Source organism: Podarcis tiliguerta, assembly GCF_965153285.1.
Source record: "Podarcis tiliguerta genome assembly, chromosome: 8".
Classification (NCBI taxonomy): domain Eukaryota; kingdom Metazoa; phylum Chordata; class Lepidosauria; order Squamata; family Lacertidae; genus Podarcis; species Podarcis tiliguerta.
In genome coordinates, this window is record NC_139541.1 from 7,230,739 (window position 1) to 7,253,329 (window position 22,591).

General features: G+C 49.3%; 2 protein-coding genes across 8 annotated transcripts in view; one reads left to right on the top strand and one right to left on the bottom strand.

Annotated features, from left to right (window-relative positions):
• The window catches only part of CUX2 (cut like homeobox 2), a 250,778-nt gene extending 247,489 nt beyond the window's left edge, over nt 1-3,289 (top strand). For all 3 annotated transcript variants that reach the window (XM_083453687.1, XM_083453689.1, XM_083453688.1), the window contains one exon: nt 1,488-3,289. In XM_083453687.1, the coding sequence (XP_083309813.1) occupies nt 1,488-2,259 (772 nt within the window). In that variant the 3' untranslated portion in view covers nt 2,260-3,289. The remainder of the gene's footprint in view (nt 1-1,487) is intronic.
• A 5,083-nt stretch (nt 3,290-8,372) lies between these two features.
• PHETA1 (PH domain containing endocytic trafficking adaptor 1) lies at nt 8,373-22,325 on the bottom strand. Of its 5 annotated transcripts, XR_014514549.1 has the most exons (4): nt 22,100-22,325; nt 19,061-19,194; nt 9,415-13,561; nt 8,373-9,326 (listed from the first exon to the last, which is right to left on the bottom strand). XR_014514549.1 is itself a non-coding variant. In XM_083454294.1 (3 exons), exon 3 carries the CDS (start codon nt 13,547-13,549, stop codon nt 12,743-12,745), a length of 807 nt encoding a protein of 268 aa, XP_083310420.1. In that variant the 5' UTR covers nt 13,550-13,561; nt 19,061-19,194; nt 22,100-22,302; the 3' UTR covers nt 8,373-12,742. The 5 variants fall into 5 exon arrangements, 3 of the variants coding, with proteins under 3 accessions (XP_083310420.1, XP_083310421.1, XP_083310422.1); XR_014514550.1 differs by lacking the exons at nt 19,061-19,194; nt 22,100-22,325 and adding an exon at nt 17,772-18,119; XM_083454294.1 differs by having other exon boundaries at nt 8,373-13,561; nt 22,100-22,302.
• Nucleotides 22,326-22,591: the final 266 nt, after the last annotated feature.

Genomic DNA, 22,591 nt, shown 5'->3' on the forward strand with positions numbered 1-22,591 from the left:
TCTTCTCCAGCCACGACCGACAGCTTTTTACACACACCAAACGCAACCAGCTTTCTACCATCCAACCAACCCACAACCCAACACTAACACTGACCACTCTATATATACAGGTACAATTTGGTGAAAGGTTGCATGAGTCATTGTAGGCCGCTGACTCATGCTGACTGTTAAAGAAACAGTGGCCAGTGTTTAGCCGTGACAGGAAACAGCAAGGTGCGCATGCAAAAAAGCTCCAATTGTGACATGTGAAAGGGTCACACCCGTTGGCCTAATTTTGTCTCTGGCCCCCACCCACCACTGGCACGCAGCCTCAGGAAGATTTCCTCCCCAAGAATTGCAACCCTCAGATTGATAAAAAGATTCCCCACCCAGGTGATCCATTACAGCAGTGTTCATTTGAAGATGAGCTCCACCTCTGGGCCGTGAAAGGAATGAGGCACCACAGCGCACTTCCATATTGTCCACTCATCTCTAATGCAGTCAGGATGTCTCAGTCTCAGTCAGTTTTATTGCACATAGCCAAAGGCTGCCGCAAAATGCAGTGAGGATGTGATCATGGAAACTGCTTAGGCGGTGTGGGATGCGTGGTGCATTGATGGCACCGTGCATTTTCAAAGGGCTTTGCAATCTTTGTCCTTACGACACTCCCAGGGAGTGAAGCCACTGTGATTCCTGTAATAAGAATAATAAGAATACTTTTATTATTCGTACCCCGCCCATCTGACTGGGTTGCCCCAGCCACTCTGGGCGGCTTCCAGCATATACAAAAACATAATTAAACATTAGAAAGCTTCCCTGTACAGGGCTGCCTTCAGATGTATTCCCAAGGTTGTATAGTTACTTATCTCCTTGACATCTGATGGGAGGGCATCCCACAGGGTGGGTGCCACTACCGAGAAGGCCCTTTATCATTAAGGTAAGGCATTTTGACTGAGAATAGTAAGAGTGGCCCGTGCCAGAGGCAAATTTAGGGGAGTGCAAATGGTTTGCCGGCACTGGGCGCCCAGCTGAGAGGGGCACTGCAACAATAACAAACAATGGAAAGTGAGAACTGTGTGTGTGTGTATGTGTGTGTGTGTGTGTGTGATGTTACACAGGGTGCCACTGAAATTTGAAAGCCCAAAGTCCACCCCTGCCCATAGCCACAGAATGAGTCAGTGGCAAAAATAGGCCTTGAACCCTAAAACCTTCTTAGCCTTACTGCATGGTGCTCCACCCTACGGACAGTGGCGTAGCGTGGGTTGTTAGCACCCGGGGCAAGGCAAGTAATTTGCGCCCCCTAACCCGTGGATTTGCGCCCCCTAACCTGTGGGTTTGCGCCCCCTAACCCTAACCCCCAGATGTTGCGCCCGGTGCGGCTGCCCCCCCCCTGCACCCCCCACGCTACCCCACTGCCTACGGACCATTCTGGCTCTCACTCTTCCTCGCTAAGTTCTCGAGGTCTTCTGCTGTTAGCCGCCCTGACCCCCTGGCCTTTTCCCTGGCAGGTCCCGGATGCGCCGTGAGATGCTGGTGGAAGGAGCGCAGGAAGACACCGACCCGGAGCAGAGCACGACGCCAGCCAGGAACTCCCTCAAGGACCCTCCGCCCCAGAGCCCTGACTCCGAAGAGGAGGACAGGAAGCCCACCTTCAGAGACGCCGAGTGCCAAGGGGAAAGCGAGTCCCTGGTCCAGGTCAAGGAGGAGCAGGTGGAGGACTGTGCAAACCACAGGGACTCCTGCAGCCTGGATGGGGAGATGGAGCCTCTTTCCAGGTCCAGTCTCAAAGAAGAGCCGGTGGAGGCAACATATACAGGGAGCCCAGCCGAGGCTCACAATGTGACATGGGGCAGCGCCCCACATAACAAAACACACGTCCCTGGGGCTCCCGATTACCCCTCTTTGCATAACCCCCTGGAGTCAGACAGCAGCGAGAGGCCGCACCCGGACCCCATTAGCTTTAAATCGGCTTCCGAGTCCTCCCGGTGCAGCTTGGAGGTCTCTCTGAACTCCCCGTCCGCAGCCTCCTCGCCAGGCCTCATGGTGTCCGTCTCTCCCGTCCCGTCCTCGTCTGCCCCCATCTCCCCACTGCCACTGAGCGCCGTGGCTGCCAAAGCGCCGAGTTCAAGTCCCGCCACGGATACGGGCTCGACGCCCCCGAATGCCAAACTGAACACAAACATCCAGCGGCGGCACGAGAAGATGGCCAACCTCAACAGCATCATCCACCGGCTGGAGAGAGCGGCCAACCGAGATGAAACCCTGGAGTGGGAATTTTGAGGAGGCTGAGTCAAAAAGAAATAAACTACCCGTATTTTGTTGTCCAGGTTTTAGATGCTGTTGAACAAGCTGGTGAAGCAGGGAGTGGTAGCGGAGTGTGTACAGAAATAGATCTATCTAGCTATATATATAATATACATATATCTATTTTATTAATTTCCTCGACTACTAAGGAAGAGAGATAAACCAGCTCCATTTTGTTGAACAAGAGTGGTTAAACAGCTACGCTGTAGCTCCTTTTCTTAGCTCCTGACGGGAAGATAAAATTGACCTTGTTTGTTTTAAATGTGAAAACGAGAAAAAACAAACAAAAACCCACTTGGGAACACTTTTAGAAGAAAAAAAACATATTAAAATAATATTTATAGACCTCTTTTAGATATTTTAATAAAAGGAAACTTTGGAATTTATTAACAGCTCAAGCTGCTTTGATATTAAAAGATAGCTATAAACTGTATCAGTTGTGTCATTAAATGTCCACTGAAAAGTCGTGTAGTTTGCCACTGGATGAGATTAAAAATAATTTAAAAATTTAAAGATATAACCAGACTCATTGATCAAAGCCATCAAGAAGCACTATGAGACTGACCAAAATTTTGCTAAGCTTGATCACCGAGGGGGGGGGGAGTAGGTGCATTTTCCTCCCCCCACCTGTCTGTAAGACACAGCGTTAGTGCGACATTTTCCAGGGACTTGTCTTATAGTCCACGAAGACTCTAAATTTGGAATCCACGATGCCATCCTGAGTCTGTTACTTAGTTCTGGTGGTATGTTTTGGAACCTGTTCGGTTGTTTTTTCCTTTTCCTTTCCTTTATTTTTTTGTAACATGGGGGCGGGAAGTGTTGCGTGCCGTTGTATATGTTGTAGAGATATGTTTGCAATAGCCTTCCTGAACAAGATGTAGCATGGTTTGAGAACTGACTCCTTAGTCGGGATGCTTTCCTCTAGCAAGTGACCTGCCAGAAACCAAAACCAAGGAACACGGCCAGAAGCATCATTAACGAAGCAGCAGCAAACAAACAAACAAACGGCAGCCATGCTCTTCTTCCTGCCCAGTATTTTAGAAAGCAGCATCTTTTGTTTCAGAAAGGTGTGTTTGGCAGCTTGAAAAATATTGCGGTGCGTTTGGTTTTTGGCAAGGACAGACTTCAATAACCGGGACACCCCGGTTTACATTTTTGGGGTGCGTGAAAATCACTGCCTTTTTGCTTAGCTCAGTGTTTTGTTTCTGGAAGGGAGCAACCAGCTGAGGTTCTTGCCTACAAGAGTATGGGAATATAGAGGAAATGTTGGTTCATGCTCAAATTTATTTTCCACCCTACCCCACCCCCAGTTGTCAACCCAGCCATGAGTTCCCCTGTGCCCTTATTCATTCCAAGGGAGACAGTGCTACAGGCTTAGAGGAGGTCTGGGGCACATTGAAGGACTTTTGGGCTTGTGCCCAGGACTTTTGTGTTTCTAACAGACCCCACTGGAATCCAGTCAAGTCAAGAATCTCCTGTCAGATGTGGGATTCAGCTTCCTAAAATGGAACACTTCCATTTTCATTTATTTTATTTTTTTAAGTTTCTGGTCCTCATTGCTGTGAAGAGAAGCTTGAAAGTGTATTGGCAGTGCGTACTGAAAACTCAGAAGCTGGAGTAGATTACATGTGTGCTGAGCACAACTTCCAGTGCGTTAAGATGGCGGTTTGGACCCTGACCTAGTTTCCCACAGCTGCAGTGGCGTAGCGTGGGGGGTGCAGGGGGGGCCGGCCGCACCGGGCGCAACATCTGGGGGGGTGCGCTCGCACTTGCAGCTCTCTGCCCCTACCTGGCTCACTCACTCTCTCTCACTGCAGTGCTGGCTGTGCGAATCCGATCCGCCCACTGTGGAGGGGAGGGTGTCAGGCGTGCGGTGCGGTGCGGAGAGAGAGCGAGGGACTATCTGGGGGAGGGACAGTGCAGCGGGGGGGGCACAAATTACTTGCCTTGCCCCGGGTTAGGCGGTGCAAATTACTTGCCTTGCCCCGGGTGCTGACAACCCACGCTACGCCACTGCACAGCTGACGGGGGTGGGACGTATTATGCAAAGTAAGTTTCTGCAAATCTGCATGTTTTTAGTCTGACCGTCAAATTCATAATTTTCTTTGGTGCAGAACTGGCAGGGAAGCAGGGCCTGGTCTCCCATAAATCAGTTGGGGGCTGCAATGTAGCTTTCATTGACACTAGATCTGGCATAGAACTCATGCTGAGAAGTAAGAAGGGTCATAGCTCAGCGGAGGAGTGCGCGTGCATTGCATGAAGAAGTTTTTGGGTTCAATCCCTGGCATCCTCAGGTAGGGCTGGGAATGCCCCCCCCCCTCAGATCCTGGAGAGTCAACTGCCAGTCGGTGTAGAAAGTTGTGTGGATCAAGGGTCTCACTCTGTATAATGCAGCTTCCTAGGTGGAATCTGGCCAGGGAGCGCTTAGAGGAGGATCATTGACCAATTGTCCCCCTATGTGTCTAGGTGGGACACTTGGTCAGTGAGTATAAATATCTCCCCAGAAGTGGGCAACTCTCCCCCCAAAAAAACGAAAACCCAGTCAAATGAGGACTTAAGGATGCACAGTCTATCCTAAATTGATCATGGAAAGTTGCGTCAACTGGAATAGAAAATGAGAAAGCCTAAGTCAATTGGCCTTAGGATTTGAGGAGAGGTCAGACTTTAGGGACGCGGGTGGCGCTGTGGGTTAAACCACAGAGCCTAGGACTTGCCGATCAGAAGGTCGGCGGTTCGAATCCCCGTGACGGGGTGAGCTCCCATTGCTTGGTCCCTGCTCCTGCCAACCTAGCAGTTCGAAAGCACGTCAAAGTGCAAGTAGATAAATAGGTAGCGCTCCGGCGGGAAGGCAAACGGCGTTTCCATGCGCTGCTCTGGTTTGCCAGAAGCGGCTTAGTCATGCCGGCCGCGTGACCTGGAAGCTGTACGCCGGCTCCCTCGGCCAGTAAAGCGAGATGAGCGCCGCAACCCCAGAGTCGGCCACAACTGGACCTAACGGTCAGGGATCCCTTTACCTTTACAGACTTTACACCTCTGGGTGAGACATTTAGGGTAGACTGTGCTGCTTCTGACAGGTGTTCAAAAACACACAAAGAAAACATTGGAGCTGTAGGGCAAGAGCTATCCAAAATAGGAGCGGTGCCTCTGTTAGCTGTATCTGTTGCTTTCAGGAGAGCCTGGTCAGCTGTTCCGTGGCCACCTCCTCCAAGGGCAGGTTTTGCTGCTTCGTCTCTGCATTAGCAGTAACAGAATGATCCAAACAGATGATGCAAGAAGGCTGCAGAATCACCTGGTGAAGGCTGACCTGGAGACAGACTAAGCAGACCTACCTACCTTCCTTTCATTTGGCTCCTTTGAGCTCATGTGATGTGAGGAGCTTTTCCTTCAACTATTTCCTGCTTTCATTAAATTATTTCTCGGGACACCTGCATGTCCCCGTCCCCCCCAGCAGAGTCAACCTCTCAAAAACAGCTCACAGTAATAATAAAGCAGCAGCTAAAACATTTTTACGGTTGGCGGCAAAGGAGAACATTTAAAAAAGCCAGCTCGAACCACAACACAGGGCTCCCCATCCCACCCTGAGAGCTCTGCAAAGGAGCCACCATGACCTCTGGTGGCATCAGGGCAGGTTTTTGAGTCAATCTGTCAAGGCCCCATTCAGTAGAGTGAACAGGAAGGCGCCCAAAAGTGGCTGGGACGGCTTTCCCACATTTTGAAGTAAAGCAATTCAGTGGGGGTGAAGGGGTTGATTGACTGTAAGACCATAAAGTCCAAAATTCTTGAAATAACCTAGCTGCACAACTGCCAATTACCATATTTTTCACTCTATAAGACGCACCAGACCATAAGACGCACCTAGTTTTAGGAGGAGGAAAACAAGGGGGGGGGGAAATATTCTGAATCTCAGAAGCCAGAACGCCAAGAGGGATCGCTGCGCAGTGAAAGCAGCAATCCCTCTTGCTGTTCTGGCTTCTGGGATAGCTGCGCAGCCTGCATTCGCTTCATAAGACACACACACACACACATTTCCCCTTACTTTTTAGGAGGGAAAAAGTGAGTCTTATAGAGCAAAAAATACGGTACTTAACCTTAAAACTGGCGTAGGTTTGTGCAGGATGAGGTGAGTCTTCCCTGATCCCACGCCATGTAGGGTTTTGAAGGCTACTCAAATGGTGCTCAGAACCGGACCAGGAGAGAGTACAGCTGTTCAGAATGACTGCCTTAATAATTTTGGATTTGAGAGCTGCTTTCCTCCCACCCTGCCTTGTTCTCAATTAACACTGGTTAATCCAGTTATTCATTCCTTAACTTGGGCTTGAAACGCTTTTGAAACAACGAGCTGCTTTTGAAAATGGAGAAGCAATGAGTAGCCTGCTGCTAAGGCTATGCATTGAGTAGGGGGGGTGCTTCCCCCCACCCCACCCCTGTTTTCATCAGAATGGAAGGCATTTTTATGTACAGTGGTACTCTGGTTATGTACTTAATTCGTTCCGGAGGTCCGTTCTTAACCTGAAACTGTTCTTAACCTGAAGCACCACTTTAGCTAATGGGGCCTCCTGCTGCCGCCGCACCGCCGGAGCACGATTTCTGTTCTCATCCTGAAGCAAAGTTCTTAACCCAAGGTACTATTTCTGGGTTAGCGGAGTCTGTAACCTGAAGCGTCTGTAACCCGAAGTACCACTGTATTGGCCCCCATGCAGGAACCATCTGAGCAAATGCAATTTTCATGTACCATTAACTTTTCTATCCGTTTGCACGTCAGCAGGAAACAGAAAGTGGAGTTGGATCCATTGACTTCTTCCCCCTGGCTTTAGTGGAACAGGATTTTTGAACTAAGCACTTAAGAGAGAGTCTTTCAAACCCGGAGAGAAATCCTGTTGCACTGAAAGCTGGCGGGCAAAGTCAGGTCACGTTTTCTTAGCTTCATGTACTGTACTTTAAAAAGTTTCTACAAGATTGATTGAACTTTGTTAAACATTTTAAAGAGAGAAAAAAAAGGACCACAAGTTCTGTAAAAGAGCCACTAAAAATAATAATAATAATGAAATTGTATAACATCTTGGCTTGGCGTCTCAGTTTATTGTGTTGATCTCCTTTTTTCGTCCACTGCTGCCCTGCTAGATTAATGAAGTCTGTGCCCTGTGGCTTCCTGCACTAGGTGATGGGAAGAAAGGCCACAGGAACTCAAGCAAGAGTTTGATGTCTATATCCTGCTTTCCCTCCACGGGCAGCAAAGATGGTCTTCATTTGCAGGTGGTACCCAAGCTTCTCTACTGCTCACAGCAGGCTCTGACAACAGCTTTCTGTTGTGGAAGTATAGAATCATAGAGTTGGAAGAGACCACAAGGGCCATCAAGTCCAACCCCCTGCCAAACAGGAAACACCATCAGAGCACTCCTGACATATGGTTGTCAAGCCTCTGCTTAAAGACCTCCAAAGAAGGAGACTCCACCACACTCCTTGGCAGCAAATTCCACTGTCGAACAGCTCTTACTGTCAGGAAGTTCTTCCTAATGTTTAGGTGGAATCTTCTTTCTTGTAGTTTGGATCCATTGCTCCGTGTCCGCTTCTCTGGAGCAGCAGAAAACAACCTTTCTCCCTCCTCTAGGTGACATCCTTTTATATATTTGAACATGGCTATCATATCACCCCTTAACCTCCTCTTCTCCAGGCACTGGATAATTCAGCAAAACACGTGGAGAAATAGGTCAGTGCGGCCCAACTGCTTTGTCTGTCTCTGTTGCTCAATCACTGTTTTCCTCGTTGCTGCCTTCCACCGGGAGCTGCCCCACCTTCTGCTGAATTGGGTCACCATCAACAAACCCTGGAGGAGGTGTGGTGCAGAAAGATTGCAACTCGTTGTGCCTCGCCAGCTCACCTAGCCTCTTGCCTTGTTTTGATTTGCTCTGGGAACTCGGAAGCAATTTCTGACCCGCTGCAAAATGTTTACACTTGTGGTTTTTATCTGGAACGGAAAAGGGCTTCGAGCAAAGCACACAGGCAGCTCGGCGTGAATTGGACACCCTCAACTCTGCTTGGAGAGGCTCCTTGGGTTGTGAAAGAGGAAAACACAGGCACAACAAGTTGGGTTTTGCACCTCAATTATTCAGTGGAAATCTTTAATCCTGTTTCTTAATCAGAAATATGATACAACACTGGGTGCTTGCCATGACAGCCCCAAAGCACACATATCACCTGTGAAAATGAGGTGCCAAATTACAGCTCTAGGGGAGTCCAGAGGGTTTTTCTGGGTAGCATCCATCTTTCTGAGGCAGCCATTCACAAACAGTACCAAATTTAAACAGGTTTCGAAGGAGAAACAAGAGACGTTGATGAACAATCTCAAATTCAGTTCACATCTTTGAATCAGCTTTTTTTTAAGGGCTCACAAAAGTTCAGCAGCATTTTAGTGCACATTTCTCCCAGAATACATATTTTTCATGTGATATCCCATAATACACATTTCTGTATGTCGCTTTTACCGATGCATGCATTTTCTTTGGCACACTTTTCCCTTAAGTTATTTTTGTACACATCTTTTGGTTCGAGAACTGCACCCCCAAATTAAGAAATGCACCATTTTTTAAAAAAAATAGCTGCACTTTGTGTCCCAGGTGGTTGCAGGAAGCATGAATTAGCTGGGTCTGCATTAAAATGCAAACCAAACCTAATTTCTCTCCCATCTCCAACACTTATCCAAAAATTCCTCAAGGCCCTCATTGAGGAAAGGGAAGGGCACGGCAGCGAAATCAAGTTCCAAACTGGTTTTGCCTTGTGCAAATTCTCACTGCATGACTTGTCCGGGAATGTGCCTGGCACAACTGCCGGGCAGCTCAAAGGGAATTGAGGGGAATGAATTGTCACATCCAACCTGCAACTAGCACACTGTTTGGACACGGCAATGAATTTGGAATCACTGAAAGCAAGGCGGCAAGATCCAGTGAGGAAGGTTGTGCCTACTGGAGAATGCTCAAGCATAAAACATCGCAAATGGGGGGCAGAAGACCTTTTGCCATAGTGCCAGCCTTTGCAAACCTGGCACCCTCAGATGTTTTGGACTAAACCCCCCCAGCCAGGATGCTGTTGTAGCCCAAAACATCTGGAGGGTATCAAGTTGGTGAAAGCTGGTACAATGCACTAATTGCTTCCTGCTGACTCTTGTGGCTGGCGATAGGTAAAGGTAAAAGGACCCTTGACCATTAGGTCCAGTCATGACTGACTCTGGGGTTGCGGCGCTCATCTTGCTTTATTGGCTGAGGGAGCCGGCGTACAGTCATGTGGCCAGCATGACTAAGCCGCTTCTGGCGAACCAGAGCATCACATGGAAACGCCGTTTACCTTCCCGCCAGAGGGGTACCTATTTATCTACTTGCACTTTGACGTGCTTTCGAACTGCTAGGTTGGCAGGAGCAGGGACCGAGCAACGGGAGCTCACTCCGCTGTGGGGATTTGAACCACCGACCTTCTGATCAGCAAGTCCTAGGCTCTGTGGTTTAACCCACAGCGCCACCCGCATCCCCCTTGGCTGTTGATACGGAGTGACAAAATTGCATCCTCTTTCAGTGGCAAAAGTATGCCCTCTGTCCTTAAAGAGCTGCCTGCCCTTTTGACACAAGGCTACCTCCAAGCACCGGGCACCCAGCCTCTCACAGCTGCAAGCCAGTAGTTGTGGGCAAGCTGGGTTGTTGCAAGGAAGCCTGTCCTTGTCTCCCGTTTTCCTTTTGAGAAGAAACCCCGCCCAAGACCTTATCTGTGGAGCTTTTCAGAAACCCAAAGGCAGGTTCAATCCCTAAGCACAGGTAGGTCTGCAAACAGACCCCTGCTTGAAACCCCCAGAGCGCAGCTGCTAGTCCGTGCAGGTAATGCTGAACTAGACGTGATCAGTATTAGCTCGTAAGCTGCATCCTATTTTCGTTTGCCTAAATGCATTTTTTTGGACAGTACCAACCAGAAATGCAGAGGACGCCTCCTTCCCCTATCCCATAATGCAAGATCGGAGGCGCACAAAGGGATGCACATCTTCTGTCCTATTTTTACAGTCTGTGGTAGCCGAGTTCATCAGAAGGAAGCAGGAACAGAGAAGTGATAGATTATATATACCCACGGGAACACATAAACAAAGCTGGTTTCGCAGGAACCCCACTTCACACAAACCTAACTAGAGGAACAGCTGTAGAAGAAAAGCCCAGACTGGGAAAATAGCTCAGGAGGTGTCGTATGACGCCTCCTCTTTTTGGCTGAAGTTTGAAAATGTTTGCCTGATTCCCCACCCAAGATGGCGTTTCTTTCCTCTTCCAGTCACTTTTACCAAGGCAATTTCCCACGCCGCATTGCGCTGCCATTTGTAAACATGAAAAGCAGGAATGTGATCTCCGGAGAAGGTCCAAGGTTCAGTCTGTAGCATAAGGCCCAGGGAGCCTCTGCCTGAAATGCTCAGCAGCCACTCCTGCTTGGACAACATGGAACGAGATGAACCAGTGATGTGGTTTGGAGCAAGACAGCTTCCTATGCTCCTATTTCACTCAGCCATGAGGCCTAGGAACTTACTTCATTTTGAGGGGAAGAGCTGTAGTCCATTGGCAAGAGCTAGACAGGTCTCTGGTTCAACCCCCAATATCTCCAGGTAAGGCTGGGAAATGTCCTTTGTCTGAAACCCTGACACTCTAACCACTATGCTATGCTGCCTCTCCCTCTTTAGCAATGAAGAGTAAAGGAGAAATGAACATACACGAAGCTGTCCCTCTTGTTTCCTCATCATGAGAGCCAGCTGAGCGTCCCCTGCGTGCACACACAAAACATGTACATTTTGGGGCAACTCAATTCCACTTCTGTAAAATGAGATCGCAAAGATTTCTTCTCAGCGCTGTCATGATGGCTCTAGTTCAAGAAAGATTCTTTGCCCTTAAAATGGGCTTTATAAAATGGCAAATGGGGTGATGGTCAAGGCCGAGGAAATCTTTTACAAAAGAAAGGGGAAACTTCGTAAGTTAACAGAAGCAGTGCAGGCAACAGGTTGGAGCCAACAAAGGCTGCATCCATCCACACTACTGTTTATTCAATTTCCACGACATTTCCTTAACTGCTAGTTCTGCATTACATTTGAGCTTTCACTCAACGTAAAAGCTACTTCCGGAATCATAGCATAATATGGAACAAATGTAGCACACATTTCCATGTTACCTGCAGAAGGATTTTTTCCTGCAAGCAGATTAATTTTTCTGTATCACAGATAGCAGAGAGATGAGCACTAAACTGGCTCCATATTCCACTATATTTCATGCAAAAGCTGGAATATGATACAGAAATTAACAGTAATGGAAATATTAGGAAAATTGGAACTGCTGGGTGAATGCAGCCTAAGTGCTACTCAAGGTAGACCCCTTGAAATGAATGGCCCCAAGTTAAGTCATGACCATCCATTCCAAAATGTCTCCCCTGAGCAGGACTAGCAATGGCTGCAGCCCAGTATTTTTCTATGGCAGGACACAGACTTTGTTCTTCCGCAAATAAACCCAGCCTGCTCCTTGCATATTGCAGCCGTGTCTGACTCATTAACCATGCATCTTGGGTTTTGATTGTCAGAGCACCAGGGAAAAATGTTGACAGCTGCCCTTTATTTCAGACTCTTAGTGGACGTTTCCCCAAGGTCATATTTGGGAGGGGGGAGGTTGAGTATTAACATTTACAATTGTAGTGTAACCGTAGTCTTAACCCCACCTAAACCAGTGCCATTCAAAGGGGAAACTGAGTTAAGAGGAGCATGCAGAATGAAGGGTCCCCAAGGGCCTCTCTCACACCTGTATGCTCAGGTGCCTCTACTTTAACCAACGACAAACCAGGAACACCCAACACCTGACAGTGCTTGATGCAAGATGGAAGAAACCCAGGAGACAGCAAGTAAAACCATGGCGACCTTTTCCAAACCAGCCCCGCCATGATGTCAGAACTGGGATGGTCCGTGTAGATGTCTCTACCTTCCCTTTGGTGGAGAGCTGGCCCAAACCATCAGATCCCACTGCTTAACCTGGTCAGAAGGCTCTCCTATTGCCCCAAACTGTGCCCAACCCAGTGTTTGGTAACAGCAGACATCCGTCTCAACGGCAGAAGCCCCTGCCAGGAAGGAGAGGAGGACCACGGTAAGAAATGTCCACACCTCTGACGGCGGTTCGAGTCTGGCCTGGGTGGTGGTCACAGCTGGTATTAAAGTCAGGTCCCTTTTTATCATTAACAAGCTGAGGCTTTCTAGGTGCAAAAGGATGGCAAGTCTTTTCCAGGAACTGCACGGAGAGGGGGAACAGGAGCGGAAAAGCAACTGGCCCAAGTTTTAAAGGCAATGGGAAGATCTGAGCTGGCGCAACGGCAGGCAGAGCGCAGTTTCCAGGAGCTGAGTGTTATCTACAGCAGCCAAGGTCTCCATTTATTGGCCTCTCCCAGGGTGCCCCCGCTGCCAAGGAGCTCCTCACAGCCCTCCATCCTTTTGTCCCTCCAGCCATGCCCTTCTCAGCTCCAGGACTTCCCTTCCGTACGAGTCATGGAGTCTGGAAAAGCAGCTTGGGCTGCCAGGGCCCTCTGAGCTACAGGAATTGCCCGAGAGAGCCCTCCTTCGAGGAGGCAGCGGTGGGGGCTTCAGACCCCCATCGAAGCTGTCCTCCCCACAGGTCCTGGTGCTCCAGGAGTTGGCTTGGGGGTACCCCGCCGGCAGGCTGGTCGGGCCTTCGTTGTTGTACCATAGAGCGCAGCCATTTTCTTTTGCCGGGATGCAAATTGGGACGGACGGCTTCTCCGGGAGCAAGTCCTGTGAGTTCGGCGCTGTTTTGTTCTTCCGGTAAAGCGGCGCCCTCCGCTGGACCCGGTGGCAGCCGGAAGAGGCCTTCTGCATTTCCTCTAGCTGTTTCTCCAGCTCCCTCACCAGCAGTCGCAGGTAGCCAAAGCTGGCGCGAGAGAGGGCCTTAACCCAATTCTCCATGGCAGCCTGGCTCTCCGCCGCCAGGACGTAGGTGCGGGACTTGGCGCAGTCAAAGCGGATGGCGAAGGCGAACTCTTCCGTGGACTCGCACAGCTCCACGGTGCAGCCCTCCAGGATGACGACCCCCACCGGCTCCCGGCTCTCCCGGTCCTCAAAGTAGAAGAGCATGTTTCCCCTCAGCACAAACCAGCGGCGGTGGTAGGCCGTGTTCCTCTCGCCCTTCTTGTAGAGGAAGCCGGCGTTGTCCGCCGGGGCATCACAGGTGGCGTAGAAGGCCAAGCTCCGCTCGTTCAGCTTCATGTTCGCTCGGGCCTGGAAACGAGGAAGGAAATAAGAGGGAAAGAAAGGTTGAGGTTCCCCAAGGCCATAACCAACCCCTGGCAGGAACCGGGAGATCTATCAGGCCTGGAACCCAGGAGATGTCGGCTATTTTGAGCCCTCTTCTGGAAGCACAAAATGGCCGCAGCCTCCGCCCCACGTAGCTGAAGAGATTCAGGAGAGGCAAGAGGAAGGAACTTTTTCGCACAGCGCTTAGTTGGAACTATGAAATTTTGCTCCCACAGTATATAGCAACGGTCACGACTGGGGTGGCTTTGAAAGGCGTGTGGGCAAATTCGTGGAACTTTTTTCCCCCCCTATTTTATTTTTTACCAACCACCAAAACACAAACAGTGAAACCCCCCAGGCGTCTGATACATTGGGTATACAATATTCAATAATATACATATTCAATAACATACATATTCAATAATAACATATTCAATGTAACTATATGTACACTTCTATATACCTTAGCGCTCCTCCTTCCACAAGGTTTAACTTTTGACATTTTAATTGCCCCAAATTCTTCAAACCTACTCAAATAATTCAGTATCTTCTCAAAACAATCCTCCTCTTTACTTAGCACTACCGGTTGTAATGACTATGCGCTATTCCAGCACTGGGGAACTAACTGAATTCCCCTTGTAAGCATCACAAGTCGGGAGGAGGCCATTGATCTCCGGTCCTTGTTTGTGGGATTCCCACTGGGGCACCCAGTTGCCCACTGTGGGAACAGGATGCTGGGCTAGATAGGTCCCCTTTGGCCTGATCCAGACACTGGGCTCTTGTGGTGTTCATTTATGCCCTCCAACACTTCTGCCCCGCCTGGGAGGTGCCCAAATTTCAGGCTGAATCTCACAAAAGTCGTCCCCTGGCTCAGCTTTCCCCCCAGGATTCTTCCTAAACAATTTATTGCCAAATAAGGCAATAACCTCTGGAGTTAAGGTGAGCACACAAGTTCAAAGGAAATCAGTGTATCAGTCCATCCCCACATCCCAACTCACTGCCAAGAGTTGCAGCTGGTTCTTTAGGTAGCTTTTCTAACCCTGGGCTGCTCACACAGCTGAGATCTAAGATCTTGCAAGGGAGCTTTTCAAGAGATTAAAGGTAAAGGTAAAGGTACCCCTGCCCATACGGGCCAGTCTTGCCAGACTCTAGGGTTGTGCGCTCATCTCACTCTATAGGCCCGGAGCCAGCGCTGTCCGCAGACACTTCCGGGTCACGTGGCCAGCGTGACAAAGCTGCATCTGGCGAGCCAGCGCAGCACACGGAACGCCGTTTACCTTCCCGCTGGTAACCGGTCCCTATTTATCTACTTGCCCCCGGGGGTGCTTTCGAACTGCTAGGTTGGCAGGCGCTGGGACCGAACGACGGGAGCGCACCCCGCCACGGGGATTCGAACCGCCGACCATGCGATCGGCAAGTCCTAGGCGCTGAGGTTTTACCCACAGCGCCACCCGCGTCCCACTCAAGTGATTAGACTAGGTTATCTCACTGCTCAAGTGTAGCAGAGTTTCTTAATTGCAAGAATCTATTATTGTTTTTAATTTTATTTTCAGTTTTCAAAAGTTCACAGATGCACAACTTACAATCACATACTTCCAATACAAATGCATATTAGACTCCCCCCCCCCTTTGTGGTTTCTTGTCTTATTTAAATTTTTAACACTGCATTTCCCACTTTACACCATTTTTAAGTTATTCTGCAATTTACCTTGAAAATAATTTTAACTGCTTAAGTTAACCCTACTAATGCACTTACTTGCATACCATAACTTTTCAGATATTTCACAAATGTTCCCCACTCTTTAATTATTATTTTTCCCCTCTTGGCTTCTTATTACACCTGTTCTTAATTGCAACATATTAGCTCCTTTGTCAGCAAGTTAAACAGGTTAAAAAAGGTAAAGGGACCCCTGACCATTAGGTCCAGTCATGGCCGACTCTGGGGTTGCGGCGCTCATCTCCCTGAGGGAGCCAGCGTACAGCTTCCGGGTCATGTGGCCAGCATGACTAAGCCGCTTCTGGCAAACCAGAGCAGCGCACGGAAACGCCGTTTACCTTCCCGCCAGAGCGGTACCTATTTATCTACTTGCACTTTGACGTGCTTTCGAACTGCTAGGTTGGCAGGAGCAGGGACCGAGCCACGGGAGCTCACCCCGTCGCGGGGATTCAAACCACTGACCTTCTGATCGGCAAGTCCTAGGCTCTGTGGTTTAACCCACAGCGCCACCGGTGTCCCTAAGGGAAACAGGAGGTGCATAAATTTAAACTTTTTTAAAAAATGGAGCAGAACAACTTTTTAATTTGGTGCTCACACACACAAAATCCTGACAGTGAACAGCAACTTAAATCAGATCACATTAGCTGAAAAAATGCAGGTGAAGATTTTGAGGTGAGGTGAGTAGAACAGTGATGAGCACTTTCCCTGCAGCACCCGGCCCCTCACAAGGCCAAGTTGTGACGCCTCCAAAATCTGCACGCTTTCTCTAAACACCACCAGCATCTCCGCACTGTCTGCTGGGCAAATGTGCACATAGCAACTTGGTGACCGGGGGGGGGGGGGGGATGTGGATGTGACTGACAGCTGTTTCCAGGATCGAAAACACAAACAAGGAGGAAGCTCTTCAATGCCAATTCACTTCCTCTATTCTAATCTTAGCAGTTTTTGCTAACACATTAAAAAAAAAAAAAAAAAAACAGAAGGAAAGAAAGAAGCAGGAAAAGGTTTTGACTACTGAGAAAGTTGCTAATCGGGTCAAACAACTCATCCTGCCCTCCTGGTGCTGAGTAACTCTCCCGAGGATTCCCCATCTTGCCACTGCATCTTCTGAGGTCATTTGCTTTTAAGGAGGAGTTGGGGGGTTCTAAAGTTATCTCCTGCTTGGACTACTGCAATGCGCTCTACGTGGGGCTACCTTTGAAGGTGACCCGGAAACTGCAATTAATCCAGAATGCGGCAGCTAGACTGGTGACTGGGAGCGGCCGCCGGGACCACATAACACCGGTTCTGAGAGATCTGCATTGGCTCCCAGTACGTTTCCGAGCACAATTCAAAGTGTTGGTGCTGACCTTTAAAGCCCTAAACGGCCTCGGTCCAGTATACCTGAAGGAGCGTCTCCACCCCCATCGTTCTGCCCGGACACTGAGGTCCAGCGCCGAGGGCCTTCTGGTGGTTCCCTCATTGCGAGAAGTGAGGTTACAGGGAACCAGACAGAGGGCCTTCTCGGTAGTGGCGCCCGCCCTGTGGAACTTCAGATGTGAAGGAAATAAGCAGCTATCTTCTCTTTAAAAGACATTTGAAGGCAGCCCTGTTTAGGGAAGTTTTTAATATTTAATGCTGTACTGTTTTTAACACTCGATTGGAAGCCGCCCAGAGTGGCTGGGGAAACTCAGCCAGATGGGCGGGGTATAAATATTATTATTACTATTATTATTATTATTATTATTACTATTATTATTATTATTTACCCACTTCATTGTTTCAAAGAGGCCCTTCCTTGCTGACACAACCTTGGAGAACATAAGAAGAGTCCTGAGGCTGGATCAGGCCCAAGGGGGCACACCCAGTCCAGCATTTTCTTCCCACGGTGGCCAACCAGATGCCCCATGAAAAAAACCGCAAGCAGGACCCAGGTGCGAGAGCTACATTCTTCCCTCCTGCGGCTCCAGCAACTAGGATGCAGAAGCATTTATTGTCTCCAGCCATGGAGGCAAAGCACAGCCATCAGGACTAGCAGCATTCCACAGCCTCGGCATGAATTTGTCCATGTGGGAGTGTTCAGGGAGGCAGGAGAGGATATATTGATTATTAATATTCTTCCTAACGTGCGCTAGCAAGTTCCTTTACTTACCAGAGTTTTACATTCCCCTTTTAAACGCACAGCAGATAGCTGGTTACAGGCTTGTTTGAGCCTCTCACTATTAGGTTCCTGGTAAGTTCCTTTACATCCCTCTTCAAAGAGTAAACACGGCACAATCTTGTTTAAAGTCAATAAAAGGAGTTTACTCACATCATCAGTTCACAGTTGGATCCCTGAAGGCAGACTTAGTTAAAGATATATACATGTGGATCTATCCCATATGGGGATAATCCCTGTTGGCTGAAAGCCAAAAGGGCATTTCTAGCTAAATAGCTGCTCTAACAACAGAGGAAGTCATAGAGAGAGAGAATGTGCTGCGTGTCTCATCCTTTTGTTACCTGGACAGGTGATGTCACGCCCACCTCTAGTCACATGCAAAGGAAGGATGTCCCAGCCAGGAGGAAACAGGAAGTTTTCGACTGGCTGGACCAAACATCCCCCCGCATGTCCACTCTAGGAAAACAAGGAATGTTGTACTTGACTGCTTCTTACGTATCACATCCCGCAGTCCAAGCCTCTTTTATGTTTTCAGCTTGTTTTATTTTAACTGCGTAAGCAGTCTCGAGTCCCAAACTGGGGGAAAGGCGGGATATAAATAGCACAACACAACACAACATGAGGTTGGATGGCCATGTGTCAGGGATTCCTGCATTGCGGTGGCTTAGATCAGGCCTTGCTAACTTTGCAGATCGATGATCCAAAGCTAAATCGAAAGCTGTCGTTTTCCATGGCTCTATGTGGTGGTGATCAGAGGGCACCGCTCTGTCCCGGCCACCTCTATGATGCAAGCCCTACCTGCCTGGCATAGACAATCAGGGGTGGGAAGAGGGTTGTGCTTCACACCAGAAGCATTAAAGGGTTCAAACGCACCGCCCAGAATCCATCACGGTCAGTGAGTGCTCCTGACAACCAAGGTGGATGTAGGAAGAATCACCTGAAGCTAAAAAGTGCAGGAAACCAGAAGCTGCCCTTGAACCAGCCTTTTGGCCAATGATGCAAATAACCAATGGTTAGGAATGATGGGACTTGTAGTCCGCCAACATCTGGAGGGCCACATCTGGATGTTCACCCCAACCCAGAACAAATCCCTGCCATGCCTGGGACTAATCTTGCTCAGCCCAAGGACCAAAGCCTGAAAATGGATGCAGTCAAAGCAAAATATATATCTATCTATATGCTCCCTTTTCTGCAGTAACAGCACAATCCTAACCATTCCTACTCAGACGTAATTCACTGAATTCAACAGGGCCTACTCCCAAGAAAGTGCGATTGCAGTCTTACTGGTTCCTATGGTGATATTAACCAATTGGATTATGACATCATTAAGAAGCTATTTTATCAATTTATCGCTTTTATAAAAATACATAGACCCTCCCCCAACCCCACCGCCGTAAGATGTAGACTCTATTCCTCCCTTTTCTTCTTTCTCCCATAGTTAAGTCCATCTCCTTCCATACTCACTACCTTTGGCATAAAAAAGAATTGCTGATTTAACTGGAGCAGATGCTATTTTAGGCGTGAAAAGAAGGTATTTATTTATTTTATCCAAGTACTTAAGAAAAGCCCCAGGTAATAACATTCCCTCTTTGTAAGGAGAGTCCCGTTGAACTGAGAGGGGTTTACTTACACGAAAATATCTGTCATCAAGGCTGGGAGGCTGCAGTTCTAAACCCAAAATGGAAATGAGCTTCCTTCTTTGAAACAGAGGGGGGAAATCTGGATTTTCTTGCTGGTCACAAGCGCCTCACTTTAAACTTGGCTCTGAGAAGGCAATAAGAGAAGATTTCAGTTTTCACAATGGAAAGGCAATGCTTCATCTCCATCCGGACAACCCAGGATGTAAAAGCACCAGGCATGAGTATATGCAGTCATCGCTGTGTCAAATAGTTGGGCAATGGGCACCAGGCATGAATCCATCGCCAAAGCTGTGCATATTTGGGTATGTCTACCAAACGTTAAGCAATCTTAGGACAGCTGTTGTCTTCCTTAGGAGGAATCACCTTGGAAGAGACATCTGTCTCCGACTTGCACACCCGATTCCAGAGCCCCAGATTCAACTCCCAATGGCATCTCCAGGTAAGATATCCTGCCTGAAATCCTACCTGTCAGTGTGGACTACTCTGAATTATATGGACTAACGATCTGAATCTGCCAAAGGCAACTTCCTGTGTACCGTATTTTTCGCTATATAAGATGCAGCAGACCACAAGATGCACCTAGTTTTTGGAGGAGGAAAACAAGAAAAAAAAAATTTCTGAATCTCAGAAGCCAGAACAGCAAGAGGGATCGCTGTGCAGTGAAAGCAGCAATCCCTCTTGCTGTTCTGGCTTCTGGGATAGCTGCGCAGCCTGCATTCGCTCCATAAGACACACACACACATTTCCCCTTACTTTTTAGGAGGGAAAAAGTGAGTCTTATAGAGCAAAAAATACGGTACTTGCCGGGCTGCATGATGGTGTCTGTCACACAGCAGCAGCAGACACAACTTCAGGAGAGGAATCTTCTCCCACCGTGGAAGGGAAGTCCTCTTATCTAAGATGGCACTGCTGGTCCTTTGAGAATAGGCATTCTCTCTTACAGGGACGCGGGTGGCGCTGTGGGTTAAACCACAGAGCCTAGGACTTGCCGATCAGAAGGTCGGCGGTTCGAATCCCCGCGAGGGGGTGAGCTCCCGTTGCTCGGTCCCTGCTCCTGCCAACCTAGCAGTTCGAAAGCACATCAAAGTAGATAAATAGGTACCACTCCAGTGGGAAGGTAAACGGCATTTCCGTGCACTGCTCTGGTTCGCCAGAAGCAGCTTAGTCATGCTGGACACATGACCCGGAAGCTGTACGCCGGCTCCCTTGGCCAATAAAGCGAGATGAGCACCGCAACCCCAGAGTCGGTCACGACTGGACCTAATGATCAGGGGGTCCCTTTACCTATTCTCTCTTTTTAAAAATTTAAAATTCCGTAATAAATTTATTATGAGAAGAGGCACTCTCACCCAGGAAGAAAGAGGTCCTTCAAGATGCCACCTGCTGCAACGGTTGCCCTGCCCCATACTCTCACCCCTTCAACACTGTCATTTTACTCACAGGCAAACTTAGTTTTCAATCTGTGAAAACTTGTGCAATTAATCAACTCGGTGACTCTCCTAATTAACCTTTCCTCGCATGGGTACTTAATATGGACTAGTTATGCCTTAGCACCCCTTAACCAACCCACCCCCCATTGCACTCGCAGGTGAGACTGACATCTCTCCATGCAGAGATGAAACTATACTGTCAAGTACCACCAGGATTCCACCGCCTAACCCCGTCGTGACCTCCAAGCTAGCCTGCTGGTCTCCCCAGCAGTGTTGAAGCGAGACCCAGTTGCCAGTCAGCAGTGGGGGACTCCCATCCTTTGAGAACACAAGAAAAGCCCTGCATGGATCAGGCCCATAGCCTATCGAGTCTAGAATCCTGTTCTCAAAGCCACCAACCAGGTGCCTGTGGAAAGCCAGCGAGCAGAATCCAAGCACAACTCTCCCCTTCTGTGGTCTCCAGCCTTTGGCATTGAGAATCATTTCTCCCTCGGACCACGGAGACAGATTGTCCTCTTGTCCATGAATTTTTCCTCCAAGTACACCTCCTCTGCTCTCTGACCACTAGTTCTAGAATGATAATATTCCATGATCACCCTTTGAGGTTGGCGGTTAAGACCCCTGCGCCACATTGGCCTGATCTGTGTCTCTACTAAAAATGTACAAACATTATATATTAATATCAACACTAATAATAATAATAACAGGGGCGCGGGTGGCGCTGTGGGTTAAACCACAGAGCCTAGGGCTTGCTGATCAGAAGGTTGGCAGTTCGAATCCCCGCGACGGGGTGAGCTCTCATTGCTCGGTCCCTGCTCCTGCCAACCTAGCAGTTCGAAAGCACGTCAAAGTGCAAGTAGATAAATAGGTACCACTCCAGCGGGAAGGTAAACGGCGTTTCCGTGCACTGCTCTGGTTCGCCAGAAGCGGCTTAGTCATGCTGGCCACATGACCCGGAAGCTGTACGCCGGCTCCCTCGGCCAATAAAGCGAGATGAGCGCCGCAATCCCAGAATTGGCCACGACTGGACCTAATGGCCAGGGGTCCCTTTACCCTTTACCTAATAATAATACAGTGGTACGTCGGGTTAAGTACTTAACTCGTTCCGGAAGTCCGTACTTAACCTGAAACTGTTCTTAACCTGAAGCACCACTTTAGCTAATGGGGCCTCCTGCTGCCGCTGCGCCGACGGAGCACGATTTCTGCTCTCATCCTGAAGCAAAGTTCTTAACCCGAGATACTATTTCTGGGTTAGCAGAGCCTGCAACCTGAAGCGTATGTAACCCAAGGTACCACTATAATAATAATAATAATAATAATAATAATAATAATAATAATAATTTAAAAAATAATTCTATTGTCCACCCTTCACCCTAAGGCCACAGAGCCGGTTGCAGCTCTGAATCACAGTATTCAAAACAGTTTCAAACAGCTGGCAATCGCATATACGTGTACACGCAAGGCACCCAGACCCTGCCCATGCCCACGTGCCCCCTGCCCCACTGCGCCCCTTCCCCTCTCCAGGGGGCGTGTCGCGGGAGGGAAGGGGAGCCAAGGGGACCCCCCCGCCGCCCCAGTCGCGAAGCTTGGCCCCCGCACCTCGCTCGCCCTCCTGGGGAAGCGGGGAAGGAGCGGCGCGCACAACCTTGGCCATGTGCAGAGTGCGCGCCCCGGTGGCTTCTCGCCGGGCCCCTCTCCTTGCCGGGCGCAGGCTCTCCGCTCGCCAGCCGGGCAGCTCCTTTTGTCCGGCGGGGCTGGGCGCTGCGCCCTGGCCGCCTGCGGCTCCGCCTCCGCCTCCGCCTTCTCCGGGCTGGCAAAGAGCCCCGCCGCCGCCGCCGCGCTCCGGCCGCCCCTCGCCTTCCGCTTGCCGCCGGGGGCGCTTGGGCAGCTGCGCTCAGCATGGGGAGGGGCGCGCAGTGGAGGTGGGTGGGGGGCGTCGCTTGCTTCTCTCTCTCTTTCTAATGCCATGCCTATGTTTGAGATCGTGGGTAGGCAAACAAAGGCCCGGGGGCCGGATCCGGCCCGTCGACGGTCCGGGAATCAGCGTGTTTTTACAGGAGTAGAATGTGCCCTTTCATTTAAAATGCATCT

Bases quoted from the DNA above. Each gene is read 5' to 3' on its own strand.
- PHETA1 (XM_083454294.1), bottom strand. From the start codon at position 13,549: ATGAAGCTGAACGAGCGGAGCTTGGCCTTCTACGCCACCTGTGATGCC.